Here is a 12543-nt window from a genome sequence, read left to right as displayed (position 1 = left end):
CTAACATGGTGAAACCCCGTCTCTACTAAAAATACAAAAAATTAGCCAGGCATGGTGACGGGCGCCTGTGGTCCCAGCTACTTGGGATGGCTGAGGCAGGAGAATGGCGTGAACCTGGGAGGCGGAGCTTGCAGTGAGCTGAGAGCATGCCACTGCACTCCAGCCTGGGTAACAGCGAGACTCCGTCTCAAAAAAAAAAAAGAAAGAAAGAAAAAAAAAAAACAGTTGTTATAACCAGTCTGTGAGTACCACCGGGACTAGAAAATATCCACTCTCAGAATATAAGAAATATAAATAGACTCATTAGGGAGGTAGAGAAATTTCCATTCCTACTTTCCTGTGAGTAAAATCTATTTTCAACACTAATAAGTATATTTACTGTGAGTACTTTACTACAAGAAAAAACTATGAAGTCCATAAAATAAGCAAAATTTTCACCAAAAATTCCATTACATTTTCTTCCTTAATGCCAACTTAAAAAGTAGTATCTCATGCCATATTTACTGCCAACATGCTTCTTACATTCGGCTGTATGGGGTAATACATTATCTTTTTGTACAAACCATTAATGTAACCTCACCACAAAAGTTACCTTTCCCTACCAAAGAAAAACAAAAAAAGGACAGCAAACCTGTATTAAGTCTGCTGGATAGCAGCGCCTATGTGTAGATTTTTAATCCCTTTGAAACTGCCATCATGCACATTCTCATGAGTTCCTTAAAAATCAGTAGGACTAGTGGGACAATTACAATTATCATCCCCAATTTCTCATGGTTAAGAAAACTTGGGTTCATGAGTATTATTTGCCCAACTGCAAAGAAGACAGAACGAAAACATGCCCAATTTTTCTTCCATTTGTATTATAAGGAATCATGATTGGGGTATCAAAATTACTCACATAGGGCTATGTTAAAATTAAAGTTATTTTTATCTAATTTTTTTGAGACAGGGTCTCACTCTGCTGCTCAGGATGAATGCAGTGGTACAATCACAGCTCACTGCAGGCTCAACCTCCAGGCTTAAGCGATCCTCCGACCTCGACCTCCTGAATAGCTGGGATCACAGGCGCACACCATCATGTCCAGCTAACTTTGGTACTTTTTGTAGAGACAGTCTTGCTACGTTGTCCAGGCTGGTCTCAAACTCCTGGCGTCAAGTGATCTCACTGACTTCGTCTCTCAAAGAGTTGAGGTTATAAATATAAACAATTGCACCTGGCCGCAAATACTTATTAAAAAGGGAACCATGATGGTTTCTTTAAATTGACTGAATTTCCATTTTCTATAACTTAAATTTTACCTCCAGTTGTTCGTCCTCCAAAAGACTTATAACCAGCCACCTGATATCTTTAACTGCATCTTCATTGTTTAGGAAAATAAAGAGGTTATAAAATACCATGGTCTGGAGGTAGGTCAGTACTGTGTATCGTGCATGCCAAGAACTGCTTCTTGCTGTCTGTGAATGAGAAATAAATATAAACGATAAAGCAGTACTGACAAGAACACGAGATGACAGATAGTGACATCACACACAAACAATGTAATATTCTAATTTAACTCTATTTACACAGGTATAGTTAGGACAAGCTCATATTTCCTTATAAATAAAAGGTTGAATGAGGCTGGGCACAGTGGCTCACGCCTGTAATCTCAGTACTTTGGGAGGATGAGTGAGGTGGGTGGATCCCCTGAGGTCAGGAGTTTGAGATCAGCCTGGCCAACATGGTGAAACCCTGTCTCCATTACAAATATTAAAATTAGCTGGGTGTGGTGGCAGGCACCTGTAATCCCAGCTACTTGGGAAGCTGAGACAAGAGAATCGCATGAACCTGGGGGGCGGAGGTTGCAGTGAGCAGAATGAGGCCACTGCACTCCAGCCTGGGCAGCAGAGCGAACTCTGTCTCAAAAACAATAACAAAAAAACCCACACAAAGGTAAAAGTCAATTTCACAAGAGACAGTCATGATTAATGGCTCCTAACTCCTCTGAGGATGGCACATTATTTTACTTTTGGTAGCAACAGCAGGGTCTGGAAAGCAAATGATTAACAACTACTAAATTCTACTACAAAGAAATACAATTGTAGGTTGTTGAAAATATTTTCCAGTGTGGTTATCAAATTTAAAATGAAAGCTATGGGAAGACGTCCACTTCTATATAACATGTGTAATGTCTGGATAAAGCTGACCATACAGTATACCAACAATGCAGGCAGAAAATGTACAGTCAGTATAGGTCTCTCTAGAATAGACCAGGTAACAGAAGTGAGCAAAACAAAGGGGAACTGGTGGTAGAAAGGAACCACCATCCACCTTCCTCATAAGCACTTTTTATCCAAAGCACTTAATAATGAATTAGCTATCTGCATATTTTTGGCTTGACTGACTTGCCCAAGGTCACAGAAGGCGGGGGCAGAGCCAGGCACAGAATCTAGGTCTGTTTCTTTGGTCAATATATATGTCTTCTCTTATACTAAAAGAAAATTCAAAACAAAAACCAGGCGCTGTGTGCACTGCAGCTGACTGAAATTCTTAGAATGGTAAACCAAAATCCTAATCAAAAGACATAAATATTATAAACACTCTTACTTGTTTTAGCACCTGAAGTACCAAAGGCACTTGATGAGGGTAAAGCAACCCCTGAGACATTAATGATAAACATAACTTTGCATCTCTTTTCAGTTCATCGTAGCTATTGTCATTTTCCACTGGGGCAATCTAAAAAACAATGTAAAAAGGACAAAAATAGAAAAATAATTGCCAATAAGTACAAAGGCATCCTACATGAGAGACAACACATCTTTAATTTAACAATTTTTATGGAAAATTTCAAACACATAAACTAGAGAATAGCATAATGAACCCCCATGAGCCAATCACCTCTTCAATAATGACAAACTCCTAATCTTTTGTTTCATTTTTCCTCCCCTCTGACTCTCATTCCCCAATGAAATTATTTGAAGCAAATCCCTGACTGTTTTATCCTAAATATTTTATTATGTTATTTCTAAAAGGTCCCTTAAAAAAGAATCATGTAATGGACATCATCACACATAAAACTTCATTACAGTTATAATATAAAATATGTGGCGGTACTCAGATTTCCCCAAGTACCACATTCATGTGTTATTACAACTGGTTTTTTGAAATCAGGTTTAAGGTAATGACCACATATTGTACTTACTTGGTATGTTTCATAAATATCTTTCAATGCATATATTCCCCCCCCCCCCCCCCCCCACTATCTTAAAATCCCTTGCTCTGTATTTTTTTTCCTCAGGGAAAAAAAGCTGTGTCTGTTGTTTTATAGTTTCCCCACTGTGGCCTTTGCTGATTACATCCCTGCAGTGGTATTCCTTGGCCCCAGTAAGTCTTATAAATTGGCTATTAGATGTAAAGGTCTGACTTTATTGAGGTTTCACTTTTTTGGGCACAACATAAGTGGTGCTGTGTATTTCTTTCATTGATATTTAGTTTTGTCTTTCTGTGATAATCCATTATAAAAAGAGAGATTTGCGAAATGGTCATTCCTTCTTCATTACTAGCTAGAATACTTACATATATATATAAGCTTTCCCTCATTTGGAATAATGATTTCCCTTCTGTCCTCCAAAAGTAAATAAGAATTTTTAAAAGACTATCATTATGAATTCCAACAAATGTGATGGCTGTAGCCACTGTCATTCTTTTTCTTTTCTTTTTTTTTTTTTTGAGACAGGGTCTTGCGCTGTAGCCCAGGCTGGAGTGTAGTGGCACAACCATGGCTCACTGTAGCCTCAACTTTCTGGGGTCGGTGATCCTCCCACCTCAGCCTTCTGAGTAGCTGGGACCACAGGCACGCACCACCGTGTCCAGCTATTTTTTTTTTTTTTAATGTATTGTAGAGACAGAATCTCACTGTGTTGCCCAGATTGGTCTCAAACTCCTGGACTTGAGCAGTCTTCCTGCGCTGGCCTCCCAAAGTGCTGAGATTACAGGCATGGGCCAGTGTACCCAGTATCCATATTTGTTTTAATGAAGAAATCAGGTTTGTCTGGTACCATACTTTGACTATGAATGTATGCTGTCTGATGCCTTAAATTCGTTTTAAATATTTAAAAAATATACCCTTGCACATTCAGTAGGGGAAAGCTTTAATAAATTTTGCTAAGGGACTCTGGGGTGCTAAGTTGGAAGGATTCTCATGAGGCTGGCAAGGATAACAGAGCAAGATCCTGCCTCTACAAAAAAAAAAAAAAAAAAAATTAGCTGGGCTTGGTGCCACATGCCTACAGTCCTTGGGAGGCTGAGGTGGGAAGATTGCTTGAGCCCAGGAGTTCAAGGTTACAGTGAGCTATGATCACAGCACTGCACTCTAGCCTGGGTGACAGAGTGATACCCTGTCTCTTAAAAAAAAAATAAAGTTTGCTAAGGGAAATTATTTCTATCAAATACTGGACAAACTATCATAGTGAATTAATACACTCAGCTTGAAACTGTTGTTAAAAAAAATTATTCTGACATTTGTTAAAATCGTTAAGGAAAAGTTTATTCAGAGACATCAGGGGTAGGAGGATTCCTCCTAAACCAACTTAACGGGATTCCTGCAAAAGGTAGAATAGGGTGATCAGATACCAAGGGTGGGGGATTCTTTCTAAACTAGATTAGAGACAGTCTTGCTAAAACTGGACCAAAGACAGACAGGCCAAAGACAGGGCCCAAGGGTGAGATCTAGTCAGAAAGAGGGCTCAGAGGAGCTGACTTAAGTTTGGTCAAGGAGAGCCTTTGTCATAACAAAGGCATGATTCAGTTCTTTTTTTGTTATGGGTATGCAAAGACATTTCATAATGCTGAGTTTTAAATATTTTACCTCAGTTAATATAATCCTTGGTATTTTAGAATAAAAATTATTTCTTTTTGCAAATTAAAACCATACTGAGTTATATGTTTCCACCTGTTCTACTGGGAAAAATCGGGATGTTTAATATCATACTGTAAAAGTGAGTCTCTGAGGAAATAACCAATAAAGAGGGGTGTGTAGCAGTGTCTAGCAAAAGCACATATTCATTTACTTTCTACTGGCTGTTGCAGGAAGTCAGGGACCCCAAACGGAGGGACCGGCTGAAGCCATGGCAGAAGAACATAAATTGTGAAGATTTCATGGACATTTATTAGTTCCCCAAATTAATACTTTTATAATTTATTATGCCTGTCTTTACTGCAATCTCTGAACATAAATTGTGAAGACTTAATGGACACTTATCACTTCCCCAATCAATACTCTTGTGATTTCCTATGCCTGTCTTTACTTTAATCTCTTAATCCCATCATCTTCGTAAGCTGAGGATGAATGTCGCCTCAGGACCCTGTGATAATTGCATTAATTGCACAGATTGTTTAAACAATATGAAATCTGGGCACCTTGAAAAAAGAACAGGATAACAGCAATGTTCAGACAACAAAGGAGATAACCTTAAACTCTGGCTGCCTGTGAGCCTGGTGGAACAGAGCCATATTTCTCTTCTTTCAAAAGCAAATAGGAGAAATATCGCTGAATTCTTTTTCTCAGCAAGTAACATCCCTGAGAAAGAGAATGTGTCCCTAAGGGGAGGCCTCTGAAATGGCTGCTTTGGGGACGGCTGTCTTTTACAGTCATAGCTAACGGGGGAAATAAGCCCCGGTCTCCCGTAGTGCTCCCAGGCTTATTAGGACGAGGAAATTGCTGCCTAATAAATTTTGGTCAGACCAGTGGTCTGCTCTAAAACCCCATCTCCTGATAAGATGTTATCAATGACAATGTGTGCCTGAAACTTCATTAGCAATTTTAATTTTGCCCCGGTCCTATGGTTCTGTGATCTCGCCCTGCCTCCATTTCCTTTGTGATATTTTATTACCTTGGGAAGTACGTGATCTCTGTGACCCACACCCTATTCATATACTGCCTCCCCTTTTGAAAATCACTAATAAAAACTTGCTGGTTTTACGGCTCAGGGGCATCAGGGAACTTGCTGACATGGGATATCTCCCCCGGACACCCAGCTTTAAAATTCCTCTCTTTTGTACTCTGTCCGTTTATTTCTCAGACTGGCTGACACTTAGGGAAAATAGAAAAGAACCTATGTGAAATACTGGGGGTGAATTTCCCCCAATACTGGCAATGTATGTCTACCCTCCTACCTCGAAGATATACTGGCAAACATATGAAATGTCTACACAAAGATCTACATTGTAGCACTATTTCAAAAGCACAACACTGGAAATAATTCAAATATTTATTGGATCTGGAGAGTGTCTGGTTAAATAAACTGTAGTACATCCTTGTAGTTTAGATATCCTATCGTATGAATCATTCCTATTGTTATAAATAATCCCTTAAACGTCTCTTCAGAAAAAAAGCAAAAGCAAAATGAAATAAGTGAAACTCACTGTTTATCTGGCTGGCAGGAAACATACTTAGAGCAGTGACTTTTAAAAGCAGGGTAATATAATGCTTTGTGGGATGTATAAAAATCAAATTTAGAGTAACTGTCAACAGGAACCAAGAGTTTTCACATGAGAGGTAAAAGATATAAAAATACAAGTGGTTAAATAAAATCTTAGTAATCCCAAATTTGAATTGAAAATGCCAGTACGAGCTATTTCTCTTAGAAAATGTGCTGTGTCTACCAAATAAGCCCAGAAACACTAATCAACTCAGTAACAATGAATACCCCTTGAGCCCGGGAGACTGAGACTGCAGTGAGCTATGATCGTGCCACTGCACTCTAGCCTGGGTGGCAGAGCAAGACCCTGTCTCAAAAAAAAAAAAAGGAAAAGGAAATAACATTGAACATTAATTACTGAAAATCAACTGGTGCGATGTCAGAACACATTATTTTTTATCCCTGGCATGTGACCAAAATTACTTTATGAATTTAATTCAATTCCAGTAGGAATTGTGTTTTTAAAGGTTAAAAAAATTACAGAAGTATAAACTTGACAAGGAGATTCAAAACCCTGCCTTGGTGTGGAGGAAGAATATGGTGGAAGTAATTTAACCACATCCCCAAAATGGCAGGACATCCATAGCAAAGTAACTTAAGTTGGAAAATAAAAAATGAGCAGTATAAGGGTATTTCTTTAGAGACAAAGAGGTGTGCAAAAGCTTAAAAGTGGTAAACTTGGGCTGGGCAGAGTGGCTTATGCCCATCATCCTAGCACTTTGGAGGCCAAGGTACGAGGAGCACTTGAAGCCTGGAGTTTGAGAGCAGCCTGGGCCACTACCAGTGAGACCCCATCTCTACAAAAAATAAAATTAGCTGGAGTGGTGGTGCTGGCACAGGAAGGTACTTCCAGCTACACAAGAGACTGAGGTGGGAGGATCGCTTGAGCCCAGGAGTTTGAGGCCATCTTGGACAACATAGCAAGATATCATCTCTTAAAAAAAAATGCAGATACATCTCTTTTGCCCAGCAATTTCACACCTAGGCAGTATCCTACAAATATGCTCACATGTGAAAGATACTTAAGAAGAGCCAGAGGTTCCATCAACAGAAAACTGGTTAAATTTTTAAATGATGGTACAATTTAGTCATAAAAAGAGGCAATTTTGTGTAATGATATGAAAAGATGGACATGATATACTGAGTTAAAAACCAAAATCACCTTGCAGAATTAAGTAACTGTTATTCATAAAACAATTTCACAAACACATTCATAGGGTAAAGCAGAGACACATTCATAGTCAAAGGCATAAAAGGACATACACCAACAAAGTCAGGGTACAAATGGTAAATACTCAACAGTTCAAATCTCTAGGCATTACACGTGGAGTTGTTTTCCTGGTCATTTTATTCACACAGTAAATATGAGGTGATTTAGAGTTTGGGTAGTTAACTGTGGTATAAAAAAGAAGATATTCATTTACTGGCAAGGTCTATCACCACCAGAATTTAAGATGACTCACTTCATCTGTTCAATCAGCCGTCTCTCTTCCTACCATTATGAAAAAAATGTGTTTTTCTAATGAAATTAAGACACAATATTCTCAAGTACAGCATGGGTGAAAATGTTCTACTAAAAACAGTAAAATTCTAAAATCCAATAGATAAATTTCACCAGATAGATTATATACTAAACTATGTTAACCAGTAGAAAATGCTGTTCATTTAGTTAGCAAAGGAATCCCCTTATAAGTTATTTTTCTCCTGATTACTGAAAAAAATAGTTTTTCTAAAGAAATACCATCAATGCGAGGTGACTGTATCCAATGTACCACAATATCTGTACATTCTTCTCTAAGTTTTACATATGCGAAACTATAGTGGTGGATTCTGATGAGCATTTTCTGAAGTTTGAAACTTAGGATAAAATACCTCTCTGACCACCACCATTTGAGCCCTTAATTGTTCCAAATTAAAATACAGTTAAAGATTAGTAAAATAATAAGTATGTACTTCACCACTGTGCTTTCTGCTTTACAGGTATGTCATTTCATCCTTCTAACAGTTCTGTGAGGGATACTGATATTAAACTCACACTCTTTATATAGGAGACAAGTTCAGAAGCTTGTGCAAGGTCACAAAGAAAGCACCTGTCACAGGCAGAATTTTTTTTTTTTTTGAACTGTCTCCCAGCTGGAGCACAGTGGCGAGATCTGGCTTACTGCAGCCTCCGCCTCCAGGGTTCAGGTGATTCTCCTGTCTCAGCCCCCTGGGTAGCTGGGACTACAGTATCTGCCACCACATCTGGCTAATTTTTGTATTTTTAGTAGAGATGGGGTTTCACCATGTGGTTCAGGCTGGTCTCAAACTCCCAATCTCAAGTGATCTGCCCGCCTCAGTCTCCCAAAGTGCTGGGATTACAGGCGTGAGCCACTGTGCCCAACCTAAAGGCAGGATTTTAAACTAGGACTCTATTTACCTGAAAGCCAGGACTTTGTAAGCTATTCTTGGTTGGAAAACCTCTTCCTTTAATCTTAAGAATATGAAGACTCTTAGACCAGAATAGGCAAGTTTATATATAGATATATATAAATATAATTTTAATACATATATATTTCAGGATTTTTATGGATATAAAACTGCTTTTTATGAGATAGGATAAATAAGATTTTTAACAGAACAGCCAATGTACCATATGTTTCTTACAACAATGTGTTAGCTGAAGTAGATCCAGCATTTTCACTTCTGGTGATTTATTCTATAAAAATATGTGCAAAGTGGAAAAGATATGTATAAGATGTTCACTGTATCATTAATGAAGAGGAACATGTCTACAGTGTTTACCATGTGCCTGATGCTGCTTTAAGCACTTCACATATGAAAGTACCCCTTATTCTCTCAATTTAGGATGCAATATCTTTTAATTTAAACTCTTGCTATTTGCTAACGGCAACCCAGGAAATGGAAAATGCACATAATTCCTTGTTATCCGACTCAGCCACCCACTCCTCAATTTGGACAATGAGGGACACGTATTAACTCGTATAATCAATCCTCGTTAACATCCTTAGGAGATGGGTGGTATCATTATCCCCATTTTACTGATGAGAGGGATAAAGTTCGGAGGGGTTGAATTAGATGCCCATGATTACATAATTAGTTCATGGGCCATGGAGATGAATTTGATCCAGGCAGCCTGGCTCAAAACTTCACGCTGTTAATGACTCCACTCACTGCCTCTTGTTGTCTATCTGGTGAACAACTGTCATAAAACCAAACATCTACTACTAGAGAGCACAGGATATTAAATTCTAAAAGCCACATAAGGAATAACAAGTATCTACTTACTGACGTGGAAAGGTACATACAATATATTGATTAGGTTCATAAAAGGGAAGCTGCAGAGCTACTGGCATGACTCTACTGACAAACAACTGTGTAGGAAAATAACATTTGAGGAAATACAAAAAAATATAAATATAAATAATATAAATATAAATAAAACTATGAACAGTGGCTGTTATACACAATTAGTCTTGTCAGTCTAATACTTTTATGAATATGTGCTGCTTTTATAAACTCACAATAATTTTAAGAAAAAAAGATACATATAAGAAAGGTTAATGGTAATGGTAGTTTATGAATATTTCCCTCCAACTTTCTCAGTTTTCTCTCAAAAGGCATTTATTTCTTTTAAAAAGGAGAGAAATTAAACTTACACTGTTACTGAAATTTTCCACAAACTTCAAAGTTTTTTTTATTAACTATTTTTTATTAAATTAGGAATGGGAGACCAAAAATAGTGGCTCACACCTGTAATCCTAGCACTTTGGAAGGCTACGGTGGGAGGACCATTGGAGACCAATCTAGACAACATGAGACCCCATCTCTACAAAAAATTTTGAGAAAATTAGCCAGGCATGGTGATGCATGCCCGTAGTCCCAGCTACTCAGGGGGCTGAGGCAGGAGGACTGCTTGTGCCCAGGAGATTGACGCTGCAGTGAGCCATGACTGCACCACTGCAGTGAGACTGTCTCAGAAAAAAGCGGGGGGGGGGGGGGGGGGGGGGGCGGGGGGGCGGGGTCCATGTGATAAGCTGCCATTCACTGGTCTCTCCTCTGATATGAATGTTGTTGACCATCCACAATAAATAAAGTTAATGTGGGTTTCAAACTTTGGACAGTTGAAAATAATCTAGTCCTCTTAAATGGTTCTAATTTAGTTCACATAAAATAAGTTACGAGGCATATGCTAACTGAATCATCTCTATTTGTTGTGTTCTCATCACCCTAACCTGTGAATGTTGGCTCAATTCTTATACTTCTTTTTTTTTTTTCCCATCTACACCCATTCCCTTGATGATCTCATTCAATATCATGGTTTTAAGTATCATCTCTGTTGATGACATTTAAGTTTGTACCACTATTCCACTGAATTCTGCTGCACTATTCCACTGAACTCTGAATGTTTATCCATTATCTTCACTTATAAAAGCATCTTCACTTATAAGTCTTATAAGCATCTGAAATATGTTGGAAAGGGAATTTCTGACCCCCTCCTCAACTCCTTCTGTGCTCCTCTCATGGTTTAGTAAACAGGTTTCTTTTAAACGCCTCTTTTTATCCTCCCACTCTACACATCTGATTTATGTGCAAAATAACTATGACATGTTGCCTTTGTACCTCTGGCCCCATTCAGCATGATGGTCTAGTATTAGTATATCCTCAATATTAGTATATCCAGGTGAGATGTTAGGCTTGTCAATGGTAACTTATATTGTACAGCTTTCTTTTCTTTTCTTTTGAGATGGAGTCTTGCTTTGTTGCCAGGCTGGTATGCAGTGGCACAATCTCAGCTCACTATAACCTCCACCTCCCGGGTTCAAGCGATTCTCCTGCCTCAGCCTTGCAAGTAGCTGGGACTACAGGCGTGCGCCACCATGCCCAGCTAATTTTTGTATTTTTAGTAGAGATGGGGTTTCACCATGTTGGCCAGGATGGTCTCGATCTCTTGACCTTGTGATCCACCCGCCTCGGCCTCTCAAAGTGCTGGGATTACAAGTGTGAACCACCACACCCGGCCTCTATCGTACAGGTTTCTAATGATATAAGTTTTTTCATAAACTTCAAGTGGATTCAAATCATCCTTCTACCAACCTCTTACATACTTGCCTGTATTTGTTCTGAATGAAAGAAAAGGGATGGAACCCCAGCTATCCTAACAATCACTGCACATTATGAATTTATGAATGTTCTATATCCGCTTGGTATGTGACAGAGGAAAAACATTTAAGTACTAGGCAGACAAATCCTACATATACCAAAGACCTATAGGTAAGAAGGACCTATATACTAGCAGCTACTGTCTACTTTTATACCCCAAAAGATCCCAGGGACATTCATGGGTATCATCCTTTGCACAGCATTCTTAAAAGTATTTTAGTAGTACAATCTTTGAAAGTTACTGGTACAGTTAACTGTTTGAAATTTCCTAACGGCAAAATATACTATAGCAAATCAAAAGTTTAGCATGCCATTTGTTAACAATAATAAGGGCCCTCCTCCTTAGATAATAATAACTGTACTGACGAATAATGTCAAAAAGTGGTGATGTTTATGCCAAGCCTTTCAAATGTACAATTAACACTGTTTTCCTAACCACAGCCAACCATATCATTATTGCAAACTATGATTTTGGAAACTAATGAGTCAACCTGTGACCTTAGTTCCACTAGCTGCATCCCCTGAGTAGATGATTAGATAAAACCACCTCAAGCCATGCCTTTCATTAACAAAATGTCATTATATGATACCAGAGGCAAATGATTTCCTGCAGATATTTGTTAGAAACAGTTATAGGGCCCTTTAACACTGTAAAATAAACACAATATACTGAACATTTTTGTTTGTAGATTATATTAGTAAAGAAGTCAGAAATGGCTATATTAAAAAATTTCTTTGTAGCTTTTCTTTTAACTGTCAATAATTCCTCTAATCTGCTATTACTCAGAAGTTAGCTACCAGGTAAAACAATATTCCGTTATATTTTCATGTAGCTGTCAAAATCCTGCTATCATCTAATACTAAAACACGATTTCAACAAATATTAAACCACTATCACCTAATGATTTTCCTGTGACCATT

General features: G+C 38.3%; 1 protein-coding gene across 2 annotated transcripts in view; it reads right to left on the bottom strand.

Moving 5' to 3' along the window:
• The window catches only part of PSME4 (proteasome activator subunit 4), a 106363-nt gene that overhangs the window by 8073 nt on the left and 85747 nt on the right, over positions 1 to 12543 (bottom strand). For both annotated transcript variants that reach the window (XM_019021080.4, XM_031007900.3), the window contains exons 42-43: positions 2588 to 2716; positions 1300 to 1455 (exon numbers count right to left, since the gene is read on the bottom strand). In XM_019021080.4, the coding sequence (XP_018876625.2) occupies positions 1300 to 1455; positions 2588 to 2716 (285 nt within the window). The remainder of the gene's footprint in view (positions 1 to 1299; positions 1456 to 2587; positions 2717 to 12543) is intronic.

The sequence above is a fragment of the Gorilla gorilla genome, chromosome 12, assembly GCF_029281585.2.
Source record: "Gorilla gorilla gorilla isolate KB3781 chromosome 12, NHGRI_mGorGor1-v2.1_pri, whole genome shotgun sequence".
NCBI lineage: Eukaryota > Metazoa > Chordata > Mammalia > Primates > Hominidae > Gorilla > Gorilla gorilla.
The sequence above is the reverse complement of the archived record's forward strand: the minus strand, read 5'-3'. Positions and strand labels throughout refer to the sequence as shown.